The following is a 23,836-nucleotide window of genomic DNA, read 5'->3' as shown; positions in this document are numbered from 1 at the left end:
ATTTTAATTTTTAATTGATCGTTAAAATGCATTGTCTCTTTGAGTTGCATTTATGGTTGTGGGCCCTGCAACCTGCCTGGGCTGTAGGGATGCAGCATCAGTTGCCTCCATCTTTCATAGTTGTGGGTGAATGCCTGGGTTGTGGCAAAGCTCTCTCCGGTCCACTCTGCAATGTTGTCTGCCCATTTCTTCCTCTGTCTACTCCTTTTTCTTTTCCCCTTAACTGTTCCCTGAAGAATGGTCTTTGAGAGTCCACTTGATCTTGTTATGAGGCCATACCATCTCAGTTTCCTCTTCTTTACTGTGGACAGTAGATCTTCGTACTGTCTCATGCGTTGGGTGGTGGTTCATCACACTTTGTCATTTGAGACATGGTCTGTATAGGAGTTGCTGTGGAGCATTCTGAAGCATCTCCTTTCTACTGTCTGGCTCTTCTTTTGCAGTCCTGCTGTCAAAGTCGAAGAAGATGGAGAGCACAATTGCATTTTAACTGTAAAGAAATAGCTTATGTTTTTTCATTAAACACTGTCATTTTGAGCTTTGAAACTAATCTGATTTTGCAGATGCTGAAGTTTATATTGCAGAAAATACTCCGGTTGGCACAGTAATATACAAAGTTTCAGCGAAAGATCCAGACAAAAATGATGTCCTGGAGGTACAAGCTATTTATTCATTTCGAAGTTTTCTTATTTTTCAGGAATACTTGCACTGAGCAAGGAAAAACTGCGTCAATCATACCCAGGTCCCTTACCCTGACTGGACAGTTTGCCTATATACAGTACTAAGTACAGACAATGATCTCCTATGCACTAATAGAGTACTTACATACCCCCTCTGAACTCTTCTCTCTATGGTCTACTTGAGAGACGTTGTTAATTTTGAGCCACGTTCATAATACGCTGTAAACACATCTACCGAAGCTGTTATGCCACTGCATGTCTGTGGGCCACAGAGGAGGAACTTCCAGCTTGCTTTTGAGGCTTGATCCGAGCCCAAGTCCCAGAAATGAGGCAATGGGCTCATCTACTGTAACATGAAGTACATTCATTTAATTCCTTCCTTCTCTGATTGGCAATTAAAAATAATCGTAAAATATTTGTTTGCAACAGCGAGTTGTTCGTTGCTTAGCATGGATATGGAAAATGGGCAATTCATTAAATGAAAAGCTTTGTCATAGGTAATATCATCATGTCACCAGCAAATGAAAAATCTGATCAGAACAGAATCCATTAAAGTCATGGGTACTTTCTAACATTACGCTGATTATTTTATTTTATGTTAGATTGCAGGAGTTCTTTGGAAGTAAAATTGATGAGTCATGTTGATGTCACTGTACACATCGGTAAAACCCGACGTGGAGTAGCACATTTTGTTCTGCTTTGATTGCAGGCTTTTTTTCTAGCTGAGGAGAGGATTAAAATGTTAGGCGTATTGGGTCTGTACCGCCTCAGGGCAAGGATTTGCCTCTTTAAGATGGGGAGGAATTCCTTCTTTCAGAGGATTGTGCACCTTTTGAACTTACTGTCTCAGAAAAAAGTAGTGGAGGCAGAATCACTGTTTCATCTCCACCATAAATATCCTCTGTTTTTGGACTGCAGGGAAAATAGAGTTATTGGGATTGGGCAGAAAAGTGTTCAAAACCAGATTAGCTGTCATCCTACGGAATGGCAGAGCCGGCTGGGGGGTGGGGGGGGGGTGCTGAATGTCCACTCCTGCTCTCATTTCATGTCTTGAGTTAATTATGATCCATAATTAACCTGCATTGTCAAGAGGGAAATCAAACACAAGAGTTAAAATTACAAACCTCCATTCATAGCCCTATATTGTGGGTATATTTTGTATTAGATGTTGATTTGAACAGATGTTAGAAACTTAAAAAGCACTCAGATTAACAAAAGAAGTTAACTATGTTTTCCAAAATATTATTATTCAAACAATTAAATTGGTGTTATTGTTTCTGACAGTATTCATTATCAGGCACCGCAGACTTCCAGATAGGTGCTACAGGTTCAATATCTGTTCGGAAGACTCTTGATTATGAAGGTGCATCAAAGAGGTAAATCAAATATAATTCAGCAAATTTGCTTCAATCTGTTTTTCCAATAAAGAATAAGACACATTTGCACTCACAAAACATCTTAACATGTCCTTTTTAGGACGTCAAAAAGGCCTTCAAAATTTATTATTTACCTCTGAAATGCAGTTTTATAGTTGTAGAATACATCTTCTGGTGCTACTTGGACATGTCTTCAGTGATGAACCTGGGGTTGTAGGATGTTTTGGACCTTTAATCATCAGACACCTTCGCCCAGGCGACCCAGCCGGGGGTGATCAGCCCCCGACTTGTGTCCAAGTGGCACACTAATCCACAGATCCCCCCCTCTGGATCCATGGCCACCGCCAGGCCTTTTCAGCAGCCTCCAGAATGTTCCTGGTGGCTCTTCTGCACTGCAGTCCTTTTACTCCAAGGAGTTTAAGAGTCGGCTGTAATGAATGGCAGCCAAAGCCCCGGCACCCAGCTTCGATGGGCTCACAGCGAGCTCTCCAGCCACTGCTCCCAGCTTCGATGGGCTCACAGCGAGCTCTCCAGCCACTGCTCCCAGCTTCGATGGGCTCACAGCGAGCTCTCCAGCCCCGGCACCCAGCTTCGATGGGCTTACAGCGAGCTCTCCAGCCACTGCTCCCAGCTTTGATGGGCTCACAGCGAGCACTCCAGCCACTGCTCCCAGCTTCGATGGGCTCACAGCGAGCTCTCCAGCCACTGCTCCCAGCTTCGATGGGTTCACAGCGAGCTCTCCAGCCCCGGCACCCAGCTTCGATGGGCTCACAGTGAGCTCTCCAGCCACTGCTCCCAGCTTCGATGGGCTCACAGCGAGCACTCCAGCCCCGGCACCCAGCTTCGATGGGCTCACAGCGAGCTCTCCAGCCCCGGCACCCAGCTTCGATGGGCTTACAGCGAGCTCTCCAGCCACTGCTCCCAGCTTCGATGGGCTCACAGCGAGCACTCCAGCCCCGGCACCCAGCTTCGATGGGCTCACAGCGAGCTCTCCAGCCACTGCTCCCAGCTTCGATGGGCTCACAGCGAGCTCTCCAGCCACTGCTCCCAGCTTCGATGGGCTCACAGCGAGCTCTCCAGCCCCGGCACCCAGCTTCGATGGGCTCACAGTGAGCTCTCCAGCCACTGCTCCCAGCTTCGATGGGCTCACAGCGAGCTCTCCAGCCATTGCTCCCAGCTTCGATGGGCTCACAGCGAGCTCTCCAGCCACTGCTCCCAGCTTCGATGGGCTCACAGCGAGCACTCCAGCCCCGGCACCCAGCTTCGATGGGCTCACAGCGAGCTCTCCAGCCACTGCTCCCAGCTTCGATGGGCTCACAGCGAGCTCTCCAGCCACTGCTCCCAGTTTCGATGGACTCACAGCGAGCTCTCCAGCCACTGCTCCCAGCTTCGATGGGCTCACAGCGAGCTCTCCAGCCACTGCTCCCAGCTTCGATGGGCTCACAGCGAGCTCTCCAGCCACTGCTCCCAGCTTCGATGGGCTCACAGCGAGCTCTCCAGCCACTGCTCCCAGCTTCGATGGGCTCACAGCGAGCTCTCCAGCCACTGCTCCCAGCTTCGATGGGCTCACAGCGAGCTCTCCAGCCACTGCTCCCAGCTTCGATGGGCTCACAGCGAGCTCTCCAGCCATTGCTCCCAGCTTCGATGGGCTTACAGCGAGCTCTCCAGCCCCGGCACCCAGCTTCGATGGGCTCACAGTGAGCTCTCCAGCCATTGCTCCCAGCTTCGATGGGCTCACAGCGAGCTCTCCAGCCACTGCTCCCAGCTTCGATGGGCTCACAGCGAGCTCTCCAGCCACTGCTCCCAGCTTCGATGGGCTCACAGCGAGCTCTCCAGCCACTGCTCCCAGCTTCGATGGGCTCACAGCGAGCTCTCCAGCCACTGCTCCCAGCTTCGATGGGCTCACAGCGAGCTCTCCAGCCACTGCTCCCAGCTTCGATGGGCTCACAGCGAGCTCTCCAGCCACTGCTCCCAGCTTCGATGGGCTCACAGCGAGCTCTCCAGCCACTGCTCCCAGCTTCGATGGGCTCACAGCGAGCTCTCCAGCCACTGCTCCCAGCTTCGATGGGCTCACAGCGAGCTCTCCAGCCATTGCTCCCAGCTTCGATGGGCTTACAGCGAGCTCTCCAGCCCCGGCACCCAGCTTCGATGGGCTCACAGTGAGCTCTCCAGCCACTGCTCCCAGCTTCGATGGGCTCACAGTGAGCTCTCCAGCCACTGCTCCCAGCTTCGATGGGCTCACAGCGAGCTCTCCAGCCACTGCTCCCAGCTTCGATGGGCTCACAGCGAGCTCTCCAGCCATTGCTCCCAGCTTCGATGGGCTCACAGCGAGCTCTCCAGCCCCGGCACCCAGCTTCGATGGGCTCACAGTGAGCTCTCCAGCCACTGCTCCCAGCTTCGATGGGCTCACAGCGAGCTCTCCAGCCACTGCTCCCAGCTTCGATGGGCTCACAGCGAGCTCTCCAGCCACTGCTCCCAGCTTCGATGGGCTCACAGCGAGCTCTCCAGCCACTGCTCCCAGCTTCGATGGGCTCACAGCGAGCTCTCCAGCCACTGCTCCCAGCTTCGATGGGCTCACAGCGAGCTCTCCAGCCACTGCTCCCAGCTTCGATGGGCTCACAGCGAGCTCTCCAGCCACTGCTCCCAGCTTCGATGGGCTCACAGCGAGCTCTCCAGCCACTGCTCCCAGCTTCGATGGGCTCACAGCGAGCTCTCCAGCCATTGCTCCCAGCTTCGATGGGCTCACAGCGAGCTCTCCAGCCACTGCTCCCAGCTTCGATGGGCTCACAGCGAGCTCTCCAGCCATTGCTCCCAGCTTCGATGGGCTTACAGCGAGCTCTCCAGCCCCGGCACCCAGCTTCGATGGGCTCACAGTGAGCTCTCCAGCCATTGCTCCCAGCTTCGATGGGCTCACAGCGAGCTCTCCAGCCACTGCTACCAGCTTCGATGGGCTCACAGCGAGCTCTCCAGCCATTGCTCCCAGCTTCGATGGGCTCACAGCGAGCTCTCCAGCCCCGGCACCCAGCTTCGATGGGCTCACAGTGAGCTCTCCAGCCACTGCTCCCAGCTTCGATGGGCTCACAGCGAGCTCTCCAGCCATTGCTCCCAGCTTCGATGGGCTCACAGCGAGCTCTCCAGCCACTGCTCCCAGCTTCGATGGGCTCACAGCGAGCACTCCAGCCCCGGCACCCAGCTTCGATGGGCTCACAGCGAGCTCTCCAGCCACTGCTCCCAGCTTCGATGGGCTCACAGCGAGCTCTCCAGCCACTGCTCCCAGTTTCGATGGGCTCACAGCGAGCTCTCCAGCCACTGCTCCCAGCTTCGATGGGCTCACAGCGAGCTCTCCAGCCACTGCTCCCAGCTTCGATGGGCTCACAGTGAGCTCTCCAGCCATTGCTCCCAGCTTCGATGGGCTCACAGCGAGCTCTCCAGCCACTGCTCCCAGCTTCGATGGGCTCACAGCGAGCTCTCCAGCCACTGCTCCCAGCTTCGATGGGCTCACAGCGAGCTCTCCAGCCACTGCTCCCAGCTTCGATGGGCTCACAGCGAGCTCTCCAGCCACTGCTCCCAGCTTCGATGGGCTCACAGCGAGCTCTCCAGCCACTGCTCCCAGCTTCGATGGGCTCACAGCGAGCTCTCCAGCCACTGCTCCCAGCTTCGATGGGCTCACAGCGAGCTCTCCAGCCATTGCTCCCAGCTTCGATGGGCTCACAGCGAGCTCTCCAGCCACTGCTCCCAGCTTCGATGGGCTCACAGCGAGCTCTCCAGCCATTGCTCCCAGCTTCGATGGGCTTACAGCGAGCTCTCCAGCCCCGGCACCCAGCTTCGATGGGCTCACAGTGAGCTCTCCAGCCACTGCTCCCAGCTTCGATGGGCTCACAGCGAGCTCTCCAGCCACTGCTCCCAGCTTCGATGGGCTCACAGCGAGCTCTCCAGCCATTGCTCCCAGCTTCGATGGGCTCACAGCGAGCTCTCCAGCCCCGGCACCCAGCTTCGATGGGCTCACAGTGAGCTCTCCAGCCACTGCTCCCAGCTTCGATGGGCTCACAGCGAGCTCTCCAGCCACTGCTCCCAGCTTCGATGGGCTCACAGCGAGCTCTCCAGCCACTGCTCCCAGCTTCGATGGGCTCACAGCGAGCTCTCCAGCCACTGCTCCCAGCTTCGATGGGCTCACAGCGAGCTCTCCAGCCACTGCTCCCAGCTTCGATGGGCTCACAGCGAGCTCTCCAGCCACTGCTCCCAGCTTCGATGGGCTCACAGCGAGCTCTCCAGCCACTGCTCCCAGCTTCGATGGGCTCACAGCGAGCTCTCCAGCCACTGCTCCCAGCTTCGATGGGCTCACAGCGAGCTCTCCAGCCATTGCTCCCAGCTTCGATGGGCTCACAGCGAGCTCTCCAGCCACTGCTCCCAGCTTCGATGGGCTCACAGCGAGCTCTCCAGCCATTGCTCCCAGCTTCGATGGGCTTACAGCGAGCTCTCCAGCCCCGGCACCCAGCTTCGATGGGCTCACAGTGAGCTCTCCAGCCATTGCTCCCAGCTTCGATGGGCTCACAGCGAGCTCTCCAGCCACTGCTCCCAGCTTCGATGGGCTCACAGCGAGCTCTCCAGCCATTGCTCCCAGCTTCGATGGGCTCACAGCGAGCTCTCCAGCCACTGCTCCCAGCTTCGATGGGCTCACAGCGAGCTCTCCAGCCATTGCTCCCAGCTTCGATGGGCTCACAGCGAGCTCTCCAGCCACTGCTCCCAGCTTCGATGGGCTCACAGCGAGCTCTCCAGCCATTGCTCCCAGCTTCGATGGGCTTACAGCGAGCTCTCCAGCCCCGGCACCCAGCTTCGATGGGCTCACAGTGAGCTCTCCAGCCACTGCTCCCAGCTTCGATGGGCTCACAGCGAGCTCTCCAGCCACTGCTCCCAGCTTCGATGGGCTCACAGCGAGCTCTCCAGCCATTGCTCCCAGCTTCGATGGGCTCACAGCGAGCTCTCCAGCCCCGGCACCCAGCTTCGATGGGCTCACAGTGAGCTCTCCAGCCACTGCTCCCAGCTTCGATGGGCTCACAGCGAGCTCTCCAGCCACTGCTCCCAGCTTCGATGGGCTCACAGCGAGCTCTCCAGCCACTGCTCCCAGCTTCGATGGGCTCACAGCGAGCTCTCCAGCCACTGCTCCCAGCTTCGATGGGCTCACAGCGAGCTCTCCAGCCACTGCTCCCAGCTTCGATGGGCTCACAGCGAGCTCTCCAGCCACTGCTCCCAGCTTCGATGGGCTCACAGCGAGCTCTCCAGCCACTGCTCCCAGCTTCGATGGGCTCACAGCGAGCTCTCCAGCCACTGCTCCCAGCTTCGATGGGCTCACAGCGAGCTCTCCAGCCATTGCTCCCAGCTTCGATGGGCTCACAGCGAGCTCTCCAGCCACTGCTCCCAGCTTCGATGGGCTCACAGCGAGCTCTCCAGCCATTGCTCCCAGCTTCGATGGGCTTACAGCGAGCTCTCCAGCCCCGGCACCCAGCTTCGATGGGCTCACAGTGAGCTCTCCAGCCATTGCTCCCAGCTTCGATGGGCTCACAGCGAGCTCTCCAGCCACTGCTCCCAGCTTCGATGGGCTCACAGCGAGCTCTCCAGCCATTGCTCCCAGCTTCGATGGGCTCACAGCGAGCTCTCCAGCCCCGGCACCCAGCTTCGATGGGCTCACAGTGAGCTCTCCAGCCACTGCTCCCAGCTTCGATGGGCTCACAGCGAGCTCTCCAGCCATTGCTCCCAGCTTCGATGGGCTCACAGCGAGCTCTCCAGCCACTGCTCCCAGCTTCGATGGGCTCACAGCGAGCACTCCAGCCCCGGCACCCAGCTTCGATGGGCTCACAGCGAGCTCTCCAGCCACTGCTCCCAGCTTCGATGGGCTCACAGCGAGCTCTCCAGCCACTGCTCCCAGTTTCGATGGGCTCACAGCGAGCTCTCCAGCCACTGCTCCCAGCTTCGATGGGCTCACAGCGAGCTCTCCAGCCACTGCTCCCAGCTTCGATGGGCTCACAGCGAGCTCTCCAGCCACTGCTCCCAGCTTCGATGGGCTCACAGCGAGCTCTCCAGCCACTGCTCCCAGCTTCGATGGGCTCACAGCGAGCTCTCCAGCCACTGCTCCCAGCTTCGATGGGCTCACAGCGAGCTCTCCAGCCACTGCTCCCAGCTTCGATGGGCTCACAGCGAGCTCTCCAGCCACTGCTCCCAGCTTCGATGGGCTCACAGCGAGCTCTCCAGCCACTGCTCCCAGCTTCGATGGGCTCACAGCGAGCTCTCCAGCCATTGCTCCCAGCTTCGATGGGCTCACAGCGAGCTCTCCAGCCACTGCTCCCAGCTTCGATGGGCTCACAGCGAGCTCTCCAGCCATTGCTCCCAGCTTCGATGGGCTTACAGCGAGCTCTCCAGCCACTGCTCCCAGCTTCGATGGGCTCACAGCGAGCTCTCCAGCCATTGCTCCCAGCTTCGATGGGCTCACAGCGAGCTCTCCAGCCATTGCTCCCAGCTTCGATGGGCTCACAGCGAGCTCTCCAGCCACTGCTCCCAGCTTCGATGGGCTCACAGCGAGCTCTCCAGCCACTGCTCCCAGCTTCGATGGGCTCACAGCGAGCTCTCCAGCCACTGCTCCCAGCTTCGATGGGCTCACAGCGAGCTCTCCAGCCATTGCTCCCAGCTTCGATGGGCTCACAGCGAGCTCTCCAGCCATTGCTCCCAGCTTCGATGGGCTAACAGCGAGCTCTCCAGCCATTGCTCCCAACTTCGACTGGCTCACAGCGAGCTCTCCAGCCACTGCTCCAGCATCCTGCAATAAGATCTGTGTATTTAGCCCTCTTGCGCTCATTGGCCTCTTCGATCTGCTCTTCCCAGGAGACAGTAAGTTCCAGCAGGACCACTTACTTTGTAGACTCCGATATTAACACCATGTCCAGGCAGAGCGGAGTAGCTGCTATGATCTCTGGGAACTTGAGCTGCCTCCTTAGGTCAACTTGGAGCTGCCAGTCTGGTGCAGTGGCAAGAAGCCCTCCCGAGGAGCTAGGCCGATGTTGAGCCTTCGCTCCCGCTCTAAGAAAGGTGATGGACTGTTTGGGAGAGTGCTGATTTTTGCTGTCTTGAATAGCTGTGCTGATCGCGTCCGCCATAGAACTTAGGACTTGGTCAAGGCGCCAGTGGTATTGCCCTTCCCCCAGCGCCTTCGGGCAGCCATTTGGGACATGCTCTAAAGTGCCCTTCTTCTGGTTCGGTTGGCGTGCTGGAGTATTTGCCATGCCCCACCTGTGCAGGTTGGCCGGGCTTGGGCGAACATCATAGACTGATTGGATGAGAAACTTAATGCACAATGGTTTGGCTCTCCAGAGCTCTGTCCAGGTGAACTCGTGAGGTTCCGCATGTTTCCATCTAGTCCAGGCACCTTGTTTGTACACGCCGACCATCTTGCTGTATCGCTGTTCCTCCACTTCTGCTCGTATCTCGTCCTGAACCAGTTGACGCTTCTCCTTTCCGCGGGTTTTGTCATGGCGTGGTTTGGGAAAACAGCCCAGTCCTGCCCGCCCCACCGCTACAGTGCCTACCAAAATGTTGTGACGCAGCTGTGCCTTCGCTCTGTCGACAGCTTCCTGTGCCTGCCACTTCCTTCCGGTCTTTACACGGATTCCTGCCGAAGCGACTTTAACATCAGAGGAGTCTCGGTACACCATAACCTCCCTGGCTCGAGTGACTTTGAATTCCTCCGATAGGCCGCTGTTGGGGAGCTGCAGCCTGCTGGAATGCAGCTCAAAGTCAACCAAAGTCTTGTTGTTTGGGGGTGAACAAGGCAAAGTTCACTAACTCTAAAACAAATGTGGTTACAGATAACTTTGTTTTAGTTGCGGGGTGATGCCATGTAAAAGAAACAAGTTCTGTCCTTTGACTGCAAATTTTACATTCATCTGAACAGCCTAAAATATTTCTGTGTGATGTTGTTTTATGAAGCTACATAAACAATAGATTCAGAACACGACTGAAATTACATGCTCGGGTTCTCAAGTGGGTCTTGAACCCAAAATCTTCTGAATCCAACGGAATACTGATCCAAGTAGCAACTGAGAGCCAAGTTTTAGCTTTATTACGTTGGTAACTGAGACAACCATGAGCATGTGTGAAGGTGGTTCTTAGAAGTATACTGTACCTGCAGAAACCTCAGAGACAGTGCAACAAAATGTGGAGTTGTGCAGTAATCTCTGTGCCAAAAACTGCATTCTACCCTTGTGACAACATTTTAATGTCAGTGTAGGAATAAAGTTCCCAGGTATCCACGTTTTTATTTAAATTTCTTCATTTATGCACAACATTGAAAATCATAACTACTAAGTTGCCATATTTTCTCCGACTTCTGTGAGAATGTCAGCTCAGCGCTTATAGGGATAAATTCAGTTAATTCCTTCTAATGTTAACTGACATCGATTAGATGCAAGCTTTTGTTTTTATATGAAATGGAATGAGGTTAATAAAATACAGGCGCTTATTAGTAGTAAAACAGATTTAAATATTGATTTATACAAGATGACATTCCAATCCAATCATAAATATAAAATGATAGAATCATAGAATGGTTTCAGCACAGGCTGGCACAGAATCACAGCTAGTAGAACCACTGCCTCAGAGGATTAGAGATCCAGTTGACTGTACACTTTTGTGTCATAGATTACACCTCATAAGGGAGGTTCCACCAATCCTGTCTTGACAAAATCCTCCAAATCCACTGGAAAGATAACATGCCAATTATCAGCTTCATCTTCCCAAGTAACATTCCTAGCACTGAGGTCTGAATTCTCTCAATCAGTTCCAATGGGCAGGTTATATTGTCTCCACGCCAAACAGCAGACTGAAGAAAGAAAGATTCAGGCTCCGTCATAATGTGTGATTAACAGGCTGTTTTCAAAGCCTCTTTGAAGAAGTGTAATGACCCCACTGAATTATGGGAGCCCCTATCCCAGGACTACACAAAATGGAGAAGGGGCATTCAAGACAGCTTTGAAAACCTGGACTCCATTCATTTGGAGCAAGGCCACTGTAAATGGTGGGAGGGGTGTGCCATCTTACAACCGGCCGGTTGTCCTGCCTAAGGCAGAGTTTGCACGTCTCACTACATCAAACCTCCCAGAATGGAAGCAAATCAGTCTCAACCCCCAGGGACTGGCAAAGTAGAGGAAGACAGATGGAATGGAAATGGATGCTAAGGTAGAAAGTCAGCCAAAAGGTCTGCTGAGACAGCTGTGAGCCATCTGAACTTGAATATTTTACCGAAAAGTTATGGTTTGCTGGTTGCCGGTGTAATGGCATCCGCACCAGACTTCAAGGCGAGTGGTCCCGGGTTCAGTTCCGGCCAGCTCCTTGCATGCTTTTTATCCGTGCTGGGTTGAGTGTCAAACCAGCGACTCGGCCTCCTAAATAAAGAACAGACAAATGCTAAAGAAATGGCAAAGGTTGCCATCAGATATGTGTGGAGAGGAACAAGAAGTTATTGTTAGCTTCCTTCCAGCTAGCAGCTCCCTGAAGTAAGAGTATGAAAGAGAGAATGATCTTTAAAAACTGGAACTGGAACTTGTGAATTTCTTTTGAGAATTGTGATCTGTTCCTCAACAGTCTCTAGTGACATACCATTAAGAAAGAATTGATTTGGATTTTGCAGGCAACAGTGCTGACCTTGATATAAAAACTACCCCTATTCCTTCAAAGATCCTTCCACTTTTTTTTATAGGCATTCGTTAGTCTCGAGAGACCATAGATTTGTGCCTTGGAAAGTTTCCAGGGCGCAGGCCTGGGCAGGGTTGTATGGGAGATCGGCAGTTGCCCATGCTACAAGTCTCCCCTCTCCATGCCACCGATGTTGTCCAAGGGAAAGGCTCGGCACTGGTGTCGTCGCAGAGCAATGTGTGGCTAAGTGCCTTGCTCAAGGACACAACACTCTGCCTTAGCTGAGGCTCTAACTAGCAACCTTCAGATCACTAGACCAACGTCTTAAGCACTTGGCCATGCGCCAACACTAGCAAATAATAAAGGACCAAAAATTTTTCAGCAAAACCTCATGCCCTATTCTGGGTCATTACTTTGTTCAGCATTATGGTTAGACTTTTTAACACAATCAGAAGTTGTCCCTAAACTCAGGCGCACGGTAGCATAGTGGTTAGTGCACCACTGTTACAGCTCGAGGAATTAGAGCTTGCAGTTCAGTTCCAGCATCCTCTGGAAGCAATTTTGTGTGTTCCTTCCCATGAATGTGTAGGTTTCCTCTGAGTGCTCCAGTTTCCTCCCTCATTCCTAAGACATACCAATTAGTATGTTAATTGGTCATTGCAAATTGCTCTGTGGTTAAGCTAGGGTTAAATCGGTAGGTTGCTGTGTGGTTTGGCTCAAAGAGCTGGAAAGGTCTGTATCTCGAAATAAAATAAAATAAAAATATTTACGCACACATTTAAAACTTAATGGAACTTGTAGAAACTTTTAAAATCATCTAAGTTAATAATTCATGGGAGAGGTTTGATAAGACCTTTATTTTTTCCCCTAAACAAACTAAATTAAAATCTGCCACTAGATTTCTCGCAGCTGTTTTCTGCCTTTAAAAGAGAATGGTACAAAGCTTCAGTTAAGTTAGCTTTGTACAGTAAATAAAAAGAATCACTTCGTTGAAGTAACTGAATAGCTTCATTGAACCCCATATTAAACTTGTATTGTAGGCACCATCAGAGTAGGGGTGATGATTGCTGACAAGTTTAGGATTTTCACATCCATTTTGTAGAATTCCTGCAGTTTCTCTTACTGACATGGAGTAATAAAAAATTGTCAGTTTGCCATTTATACTATTTTTAAAAATAAGGCAAAAATTTTAAATGGATTACTTTACACGTCCATACATTGAAATCCATCTGCTACCTTTCTGTGCACTTGGTTTCCCCATCGATGCCCTTTAGTAACCTCTTGTTCAACCCGTAAACTTGGAAACACAAGAGATTCTGTGTGGAGGCTGGAAATCTTGAGCACCACGCACAAAATGCTGGAGGAACTCAGCAAGTCAGGCAGAAACTATGGGGGTGGGTGGGTGGGTGGAATAAACAGTTGAAGTTTCAGGTCTTGGTGAAGGGTGTTGGCCTAGAATGTCGGCTAATTACTCCTCTCCGAAGATGCTGCTTCATGTAAACTTGGATTTCTCTCAGTTCCTTCATTCAAGTCATTGAGATGCATGTTGTAAAGCTGAGAGATTCCCAGGAATACTACATGTGGACGTATGTATTCACATGTATCTTGGTGTTCTTTTTATAATATCAATTATTATGTGCATCTTCTTAACAGAATTTTCTAGCTAATACGTATCTTTGTAATTTCAAGCTATTCCTTGGCAGTGAAGGTAAATGATACAAGTGGTCTCTTTGTTACTGGAACCGTGAATGTATTCATCACCGATGTCAATGATAACAGTCCAGTATTATCTTGCACGTAAGTCCTGATAATTATTTAATGAGCTGTAAGATATATTGTACTGCTGCCAATGGCCCCATTTACTGCCAGAGCATTTCACAAATTCAAGTACTTACAATGTCCTGACCCTAAGAACTAGAAAACATTGAGTGGTTTCCAGCAGAATTTCTGAGTTGATGTGGAAAGTCCTTCTGATAAAATGGATGTATGCAAAATTGGTCTGTTTTATGTCTTCACCTGAAATAAGAATAAATGCCTTTAGTTATGAACTATTGATTCAAAACTTTCACAATTTCACAGGTGAAGGTACTTCAGAATTGAAATCTCTGGTAAACATTATGTTGTAAAGTCTCAATCTTAAAACTCCCCACTTTGTTACATTTTAAAGTGAGTACTGTACATATTTAAGTGAGGAAATCTTTGTACTGGACATCAATACATCGTCTTTGTTGCATCCAGATTCATTGTTCACAGGTTTGAAAAACCAGGTCGAGATTCAGTTAAGCCATCTTAATGATACCAAACACATCTTCTCAAGTGGTGCCCTGGCAGATCAAAATCCAGTTTTTGCATCAGCTATCATGCTGAGTTGGCTCTGAAAATAACTTACAGTGGGTAGCAATTATCTCTGAATGTCTGAATGCTTTAAGTTGACCAGGAACTGAAATGACAGACCAAACTTATAGTTAATATACTTTAGATTATTGTTGAATGCTAGTTCAAAAGTTCATTCATTATCAAAATTTACAACTAGTTGAGGGGCCGGTGTTGCAATCCACTATGTCAGTCAATCCACAATAAAGCATTTACTGTGCCTTTTGCATGTTTCAATATTCAGACTGGTAGATTTCTTGTAGCCACTGGGGATAGTGGTCAGTTCTCGTTTGCAACAAATATTATCATTTTATTCAATATGATGCCAAAATATGGGTCTTTCTCTTGAAAGAGAAAGGGCGCTGAGTAGGCTATGGTCAATTATGGATAACTCTGAACATCCTCTACATAGCACCATCCAGAGACAGAGAAGCAGTTTCAGCGACAGGTTACTATCGATGCAATGCTCCTCAGACAGGATGAAGAGGTCAATACTCCCCAATGCCATTAGGCTTTACAATTCTACCGCCAGGACTTCAGAACTTTTTAAAAGCTATTATTAATGCTTTTTGAAATAGTGATTTAGATGCATATCATATTTTTTACTGAGTTAAGTATTGTATGTAATTAGTTTTGCTACAACAAGTGTATGGGACATTGGAAAAAAGTTGAATTTCCCCATGGGGATGAATAAAGTATCTATCTATCTATCTATCTATCTATCTATCTATCATACCACAGCAACTGTGAAGCTACTTTTCCACTGAGAGATTCGCACACATTTTCTTGTTAGAATTTTGCATTTAGAGTAGCAGGAGGATTGGAACTGTTCACTTCCTGTTTACAGAGGAAACAATAATACAAATGTCCCTGCACTTACCAGTGACCACTGATGAATTGAGTGTTAGCTTGCTTTTGAGAGATTTGTTTTTAGCCTTTCTAGAAATGCAGGCAAAGAAAACATAATTTTGTTAAATTGATTTTTATAATTATTGTAATCACTGTCACAGATACAATATTGATCTACCGTTCTTTACTAAGAAACCAATAGTCGGATGGCCATGTGTAAATGTGGATATATAAACCGATATTGAACTGGAAAAAATATGAATTATTTATAAATTGGCTTAATTCATATTTCTTCAGGATTTATTTATGTCTTGGTATTTTAAAAAAGCTGTCAGGTTCATTTCCAACTGGGACATCTCTTCTGCAGCACTGCATTAGAATGATATTAATCCTACTCACACAGATGAAATTGGGTGTGTGCAAGTAATTCAAATTCCTTTGTGTGAATTGATATGGTGACTAAACTCTTAATATTAACCATTTATAATTCTTACTGGCACTTGGGATAAGAGGCTAAGCCACCTATCCAAGGCTATTGAGATCCAGTACATTAAATATGTACCGTGGTGGTCTGCTGTCCACCCTTCCAGGTGAAATCCTTAGATTCAAAGAAATTATGAAAAGTATGTCATTCATTTTTGCTTGGGAATGAGTCTCACAAGGAGAGTTAGGTCTTCCCTAATCTGAATTCAAAATTCCATTTCATACTTCAGGACTTTTCTGTAAGCTGAATCTCTGTACAGACTTGAGTGTTCATGCAAATCATTCACTGTCCAATTCTTCAGAGGTTTTCAGCCTTTAGGATGGGACAGGAGGGAATTTAATATCCCACAACCATTGTGGACATTGTGTTAATATTAGTGGCAGTTCTTTTTAAGCCAACCAAAACTACTGAGACACAGGCCAACAATGGCTCCTTCCTCTCCAGGGATGAAGTCTTTGGAGGTTCTGTTGGCATTTCTGTAGCGCTGGGTTTTCACGGGATGGGGTTGCTAGCCCTCATTTTGCACCCAGGCTTGGGGCCATCCATGGCAGTTATTAGTGGCAATTGTCAGGCAGCAATTAACTTGACAATATAATTTCTCACCCATGCTATTGCCACACTATTTAAGTAAATCGTTTATTAAAGAAATTTGTCAAAACAAATGCAACTGTTAGCAGTGATGTCATGTTGAACTGTTGCTCCATTTGCACAAATGAAACTCAGAGCTTTTTGAATATGTTTTTTAATTAACATATGGATGTAAATTTTCACCTCATTGTGTTAATTTATGTCATTGAAAGCCTTCGCTATGTTGTTAACCATTCAAAGCTTTTATCCAAAATTCAATACAGAGTCTTGCTGGATGTAGACCTAGAGTTGATTTAACATCACCTTAGTTTAAATTACTAAAAACATGATACAGAATCAGAATCAGAATCAGGTTTATTATCACCGGCATGTCATGTGAAATTTGCAGTTCAGTGCAATATATAATCTAGCAGAGAGAGAGAAAAAAAATAAATAAAATAAAACATAATAATAAATAAACAAGTAAATCAATTACATATAGTGAATAGGTTATTAAAAATGTGCAAAAACAGAAATACTGTATATTTAAAAAAAGTGAGGTACTGTCCAAAAGTTCAATGTCCATTGAGGAATCAGATGGCAGAGGGGAAGAAGCTGTTCCTGAATCACTGAGTGTGTGCCTTCAGGCTTCTTTATCTCCTACCTGATGGTAACAGTGAGAAAAGGGCATGTCCTGGGTGCTGGAGGGGTTTAAGAATGGACGCTGCCTTTCTGAGACACCGCTCCCTAAAGGTGTCCTGGGTACTTTGTAGGCTAGTGCCCAAGATGGAGCTGACTAGATTTACAACCTTCTGCAGCTTCTTTTGGTCCTGTGCAGTAGCCCCTCCATACGAGACAGTGATGCAGCCTGTCCGAATGTTCTCCACGGTACAACTATAGAAGTTTTTGAGTGACCTAATTTCTAATAAATTTTCAAACTGTTAGTTGTCTTCAGCATGGAAACAATTAGCCCATGTTCAATTTCATCTGAAAATGCTCTTCATGTATATATTGCAATTTTATAAATACTTTATCTATTAAAGCAAAGAATATGAATGTAAAGGTCTGGCATAATCATTGTGGTTTTTAAAGCAGATGAATAATCTTTCAGGAATTTATTGAAAACTGTTCTGTCTTAGTTCAGTCTAACTAAGATTGTTGTGTTTTATAGTTTCAAAAGTATAACTGTTGGCAAGGAAACAGAGTTGAAAGAAGATTCTACTTCGGGGAACACAGCAATTATGGAGTTAGATGAAGAGCTGGCTGTCGGAACAGTTATTGCCACATGCACAGCTACAGATGTTGATATTAAGAGTAAAATCAGCTACCAGCTTGATCCTGCAAACACTTATTTCACCATTGACAGCAGTAAGTTTCTCAATACTTATACAATTCTTTACATATTAATAACTTCTGCAAGGTTTGGGTTTGTAGGTTATGGGTCTTCACATCCAAGCACTGTTTAACTTTATGGGGTTTCTATTTCTTTCAGGCTGTGAATTCTAAACTCTTGTCATTCTTTCAGTGAACAGCTCTATTTTTTAAAATCTTAAGATTATAAGCCATGGGAGCAGAATTAGGCCATTTGGCCCATTGAATCTGCTCTGTAACTGTTGTACTAATAATTTCAAATAGAAAGTATTTATCATTATATAGTATATACCTCAACAACGTCTTCGCTCAAGCCCTGATATTCTGAATATTACAGCACTAGCTTAATTGACCTTTAATCACTGATGCAATTTTCCATTCCTGGCATCATTTTTGTACATCTCCCCTGCACCCTCTCCAGTGCAAACACATCTTTGTTAAGTGCAGTGATCAATACTGGATATACTACTCAAGCTGTGGACTAACTAGAATGATATACAGTTCCACTTTCATCTCTTGCTTATAATCAATGTCTCCACTATGGGAACATGTTTTCTTTCTATCTGTTGAACCATTTATTGACCTGTTCTGCTATCTATAATTTTCTGATGAAATCTCAAATGTTAATTCTTCTTTCTCCACAGATACTAACCAACCTACTGGAGATATCCAGAAATTTCTGTATTAATTTCAGATCTCCTAGTCTTTGCCTTTTGAGTAACTTTATTGATCTGTTGACATATAGACTCATTGATTCATTGAGGTCCATGCTGACCTATGTAGATGAATCCCATTTGTCCTCATTAGATCCATATTTTTCTTTGCCCTGCCTATCATTATATCATCCATTTTCCATTATCTATTTTCAAGGATGATAAATTGCTGAATATTTCCTCATCTACTATGTTCATCCCATTTAATAATTAGCACATTCACCATAACTGCAGCAAAATAATCTCCTATTTTTTTGTGAAGACAGTTGCAAAATATTCATTAAACCTATCAAATACTGAAAGTCCTAGACAGAGTGGTCATGGAGAGAATGTATCCTTTAGTGGGAGAGTCTTGGACCAGAGGGCACCAGCCTCAGAATAGAGGCATGTCTCTTTAAAACAGAGTTGAGGTGGAATTTCTTCAGCCATAGGGTGATGAATCTGTGGAATTCATTGCCAAAGGCAGCTGTACAGGGCAAGTCATTTGGTATATTTAAAGCAGAGGTTGATAGGTTCTTGACTAGCGTGAATCTTAGAGATACAGTGCCCTTACAAATCAAGGCAGGAGTAAATAATTTAGGAGTTATTCTTGACTCTGACCTAAATATCAAATCACACATTAACCATACTATTAAGATCATGTTCTTTCATTTAAGAAACATTGCAAGAGTTCAATTTCTTACAGCAACTCAAGATTTTATTTATTTTATTTTCAACCAATTAGACTACTGTAATGCACTCTTTTCAGGACTGCCTAAGAGAGATATAAATCAGCTGCCACTTGTTCTTAACCCAAAAAAAAATCTGAGCACACTTCACCAGTTTTGGCATCATACACTGGCTGCCTGTGTCCTTTAGGATGAATTTAAAAAATATTCTTAATTGTATATAAGGCTCCGAATAATCTAGCTTCTAAGTATATTTTGGAGTGTCTATCCCCTTACTTCCCTAATCATAATCTTAGATCCCTGAATACAGGTTTGCTTCGTGTTCCTAGAGCTAAGCATATAAGAACCGATGATACGGCCTTTTGCTCTTATGCACCAAAAACCTGGAATACTCTATTGAGTGAGATATGCCAGGCAAGTACTGTGGAACGTTTTGAAACACTTCTAAAAACTACTTTTTTCATTTGGTCTTCATGTGCCTGTTGATGTTGATTACATTTATATAATTGGTATATTTGATTACATTTTTTTCTATATAATGTTTGTCTTTACTTAAGATTTTTAATTTTGCTTCATATTTTATGACTATACAGGTATCGATTTATTTTTACAATCTATGTAAAGCACTTTGAGCCTGAATCTTAATGTATGAGAGGTGCTATATAAATAAAGCTATTATTATTGATTAGTAAGGGCATCAAAGGTTATGGGCAATAAGCAAGAGAATAGGGTTGAGAGAGATAATAAATCAGCAATGATCAAATGACAGAGCAGATTCGATGGGCCAAATGGCCTAATTGTGCTCCCATGGCTTATAGTCTTAAACCCTCCACTTTTATTCATAACTTTTGTTTGATTTTTAAATTTCTCTTACAATTTTATTCCTCCACTCCCTATACCTTTTAAAGTTTTTTTTTCTGCTGCATTGAGATCCCAGATAACTTCTGAATTGCCAACTCTGAGGATGATGAGAATACTGCAGATCATTTGTATTAATTTCACGTTTCAAATGGTTACATGTCAATTTTTGGATGGTTGTACGTTTGTGTTATAAATGGTTACATTTCCGCCATTTCAGTGAATCATTGCACTTTCCTCCTATGAGTGGCTGCATTCACGTCATTTGAATGATAATGTTTCAATTACTTCCGTAGTTTGTTCTCAACATTTTGAATGGTCACATTTATTTACAGTCATTTGAATATTTCACTTACAAAGGTATCACTGAAGAAAATATTTAAAATAAAACAGCAAGCAACTTTTGAAAGGGAAGAAGACTAAACTATCAATTCATGCATGTGTTAAAGGAGTGGCTCCAAGGAGGAAAGATAAAGGTAGAGAGGCAGAGGCCTTTATGTGCAGATTTGCTCAGCCTATTCAACTGAAGGCATTGATGGCATGAAGGGAAGAAAAGTTCTCCAGAAGACTAGACTTCCAGGGGCAAAATCTACAGATGGAGGAGAGTAAAGACTTGTAGGTGTGGGAGATCATGGGGGAATTTCAACACAAGGTGAAGTTCAAAGTAAATTTTATAATCAAATTACATATACATATGGTCATATGTCACCATATATGACCGCAAGATTCATTTTCCTGTGGACATACTCAGCAAATCTATAGAATATTAACCATAACAGGATCAATGAAAGATCAACCAGAGTGCAGGAGACAATAAACTATGCAAATGCAAATATAAGTAGGTAGAAATAAGTAATGAGAACATGAGATAATGAGATAAAGAGTCTTAAAGTGAGATCATTGGTTGTGGAAACATCTCAATAGATGGGCAAGTGAGTGTAGTTATCCCCTTTAAGAAAGAGTCTGATGGTTATGGGGTAGTAACTGTTCTTGAACCTGGTGGTGTGAGTTCTGAGGCACTTGTGCTTTCTTCCTGATGGCAGCAGGAGAAAAGAGCATGGCCTGGATGGTGGTGATCTCTGATGATGGGTGTTGCTTTCCTATGACAGCGTTTCATGTAGATGTGCTCAATGATTGGGAGGGCTTTATCCATGACGTACTGGGCTGAATCCACTACCTTTTGTAGGATTTTCTGCTCAAAGGCATTGGTGTTCCCATACCAGGCCGTGATGCAGCCAGTCAACACACTCTTCATGTATGAAGAAGTAAAACATTGCTTGACTGAGATGAACAAGTAGAGGGCAAAACTGAACTGGAAATGCATTCAGACTTGTGACATTTTTGTGAAGGGTGGTTTTATAGATGAATAGTGTATCAAATTTAAACTGTCTTTACTTTCTTTGTGTGCCTCAAGTATTTTGTCTAAAAATTATGTAAATAAAAAACTGGCAGTTTAATTAGACATCAGTAGTAGAAGAAGGTTGCTTACAATATATATGTTATTTCCTGCTGCAGTTTACTGACTATAGCTTATAAAACGCAGTTGGAAATTATTTATTAAGCTGACCTATTTTACAGACATACAGTTCATTATGTTGACCTAAGTTAGACTGGATTGATTATTGGTCCCATATGCATAAAAAAATCTATTAATCAAATGTTTGAAATATTCTAACGACCTGTTTTTTTTAAGGCATCATCTTCTTCAATGGGGGATTAAGAGTGGGCTGGATATGATAGCAATTCTAGTTGATGCTTATTGGTGCTGGAATAGAAAACTAAACAGCTGAAGGCAAATGAAGCCGTTTGTATAAAGAAAGTAATTCTGAATTTGTCTCAGAAGTACTGATTTATTTTTTCCTCCTGGTGTTTTAAATTTGTTTTGGTGCACTATTCATCACCTAGCAACTCTTGATAATCATTTATATGTGTATCCTACCGAAGTAATATGCATTTAGAATGCAGCCGAGAAAGGACTCAAGGGAGGCATAACAGCGATCCTACGCTATTAACATTTGATAATGAAAGTTCTGCTTATGGAAGCTTTCTCCACAGGCTGTCACAAGCTAATGTCAGGCTCAGAAATGAAGGCCTGTTGTTACATGTCTTTGTTCTAAATTTCTGTGAAGTGTTGAATTTGAGTGTTATGATCACAAAAATAACCCTCACGATAGCTCTCATTCATTATCTTGCGGTATTTTTATAAAAGCTAATGTGTCAAATTAACAATGACCCTAGGGAAATGTTTATCCAATGTAACTTTATTTAAAGGGATTGCAGACTTTAAAGAATCACCAAATAAAAAAATATGTAATGATACTACATTCACTGGCACTTAGGATAACGACAATTTAAGTGCACCAAGCCACAGTTTCCTGAATGTCAATGATGAGAATGCTCCCTTAGCAATGCACAGTTTTTATTTAACAGCAAATTAGTCTACACATTGTCAGGCTAGCAATATCTAATGTGTCTATCATCACATCTGTCATACCTGTCAGAAAGAATATAGACTCAACTTTGTTCATCTTTCAGACACAGGAAAGGTGGTTGTTTTTTCTCAAATGGACAGGGACCAAAATGGATTTCAGGCAGTCCAGACGTTCTCTGCTAAAGCATGTGATGAAGATCTGAAGTGTGCAACTATTCCAGTCAGAACGAACATTATTTCAGTTAATGACAATGCTCCTTCTTGCAACCCATCTGTTTATAGGTAAGTGGTTTATACAAATCATCAATGCAGCATATTATTGCAAATGAGCAATAAACCTTAAAATGTAGATTTTAGCTAAGTAAGACTACAAGGTTCACATTTATGCCTTTTCATAAGGTATTAAATTTGGAAGTTTATTATCTTCATATTATAAGGGGAATATATATTTTTCCCTTTTCCTCATACTGTGGCATTTATTTTAGTTTCATGACTGGTCTTAAATTATTCTTCTTTGGAAATCTTATGACATCAAAAAGAGAGATGAGTTTAAATTCTACCAAATTCCCATTTGCTTCAAAAAGGCAACAATTATACCAGTGCTTAAGAAGAATAATGTGAGCTGTCTTAATGACTATCACCCGGTAGCACTCACATCTACAGTAATGAAATGTTTTGAGAGGTTGGTTATGACTAGACTGAACTCCTGCCTCAGTAAGGACCTAGATCCATTGCAATTTGCCTATGGCCACAGTAGGTCAATGGCAGATGCAATCTCAATGGCTCTTCACACGGCTTTTGACCACCTGGACAACACAAATACCTATGTCAGGATGCTGTTCACCGACTACAGGTCAGCATTCGACACCATCATTCCCACAATCCTGATAGAGAAGTTACAGAATCTGAGCCTCTGTACCTCCCTCTGCAGTTGGATCCTTGACTTCCTAACCGGGAGACCACAATTTGTGTGGATTGGTGATAATATCTCCTCCTCGCTGACAATCAACACTGGCGCACCTCAGGGGTGTGTGCTTAGCCCACTGCTCTATTCTCTCTATACCCATGGCTGTGTGGCTAGGCATAGCTCAAATACCATCTATAAATTTGCTGATGAAAGAACCATTGCTGGTAGAATCTCAGATGGAGATGAAAGGGCGTATAGGAGTAAGATATGCTAACCAGTGGAGTGGTGCTGCAGCAGCAACCTTGCACTCAGTGTCAGTAAGATGAAAGAGCTGATTGTGGACTTCAGGACGGGTAAGCTGAAGGAACACATAACAATCCTCATTGAGGGATCAGAAGTGGTGAGAGTGAGCAGCTTCAAGTTCCTAAGTGTCAAGATCTTTGAGGCCCCAACCTGGTCCCAACATATCGATGCAGTTATAAAGAAGGCAAGACAGCGAATATACTTCATTAGGAGTTTGAAGAGATTTGGCATGTCAACATATACACTTAAAAACTTCTACACATGTACTGTGGAGAGCACTCTGACAGTCTGCATCACTGTCTGGTATGGGGGGGGGGGGGGGTGGGGGACTATTGTACAGGACCATAAGAAGCTGCAGAGAGCTGTAAATTTAGTTGGTTCCATCTTGGGTACTAGCCTACAAAGTATCCAGGACATCTTCAAGGAGCGGTGTCACAGAAAGGCAGCGTCCATTATTAAGGACCTCCAGCACCCAGGACATGCCCTTTTCTCACTGTTACCATCAGGTAGGAGGTACAGAAGCCTGAAGGCATACACTCAGCAATTCAGTGACAGCTTCTTCCCCTCTGCCATCCAAT

General features: G+C 45.9%; 1 protein-coding gene across 1 annotated transcript in view; it reads left to right on the top strand.

Annotated features, from left to right (window-relative positions):
- Positions 1-23,836, top strand: part of LOC140741846 (cadherin-related family member 3-like) — a 77,935-nt gene that overhangs the window by 12,839 nt on the left and 41,260 nt on the right. Inside the window, exons 4-8 of the mRNA XM_073072308.1 lie at positions 564-655; positions 1,965-2,056; positions 13,424-13,531; positions 17,179-17,375; positions 22,153-22,330. Coding sequence (XP_072928409.1) covers positions 564-655; positions 1,965-2,056; positions 13,424-13,531; positions 17,179-17,375; positions 22,153-22,330 — 667 coding nt within the window. The remainder of the gene's footprint in view (positions 1-563; positions 656-1,964; positions 2,057-13,423; positions 13,532-17,178; positions 17,376-22,152; positions 22,331-23,836) is intronic.

The sequence above is a fragment of the Hemitrygon akajei genome, chromosome 19 (assembly GCF_048418815.1).
Source record: "Hemitrygon akajei chromosome 19, sHemAka1.3, whole genome shotgun sequence".
Classification (NCBI taxonomy): Eukaryota; Metazoa; Chordata; class Chondrichthyes; order Myliobatiformes; family Dasyatidae; genus Hemitrygon; species Hemitrygon akajei.
Note: the sequence above shows the minus strand (reverse complement) of the source record. Positions and strands in the feature narration are given on the sequence as shown.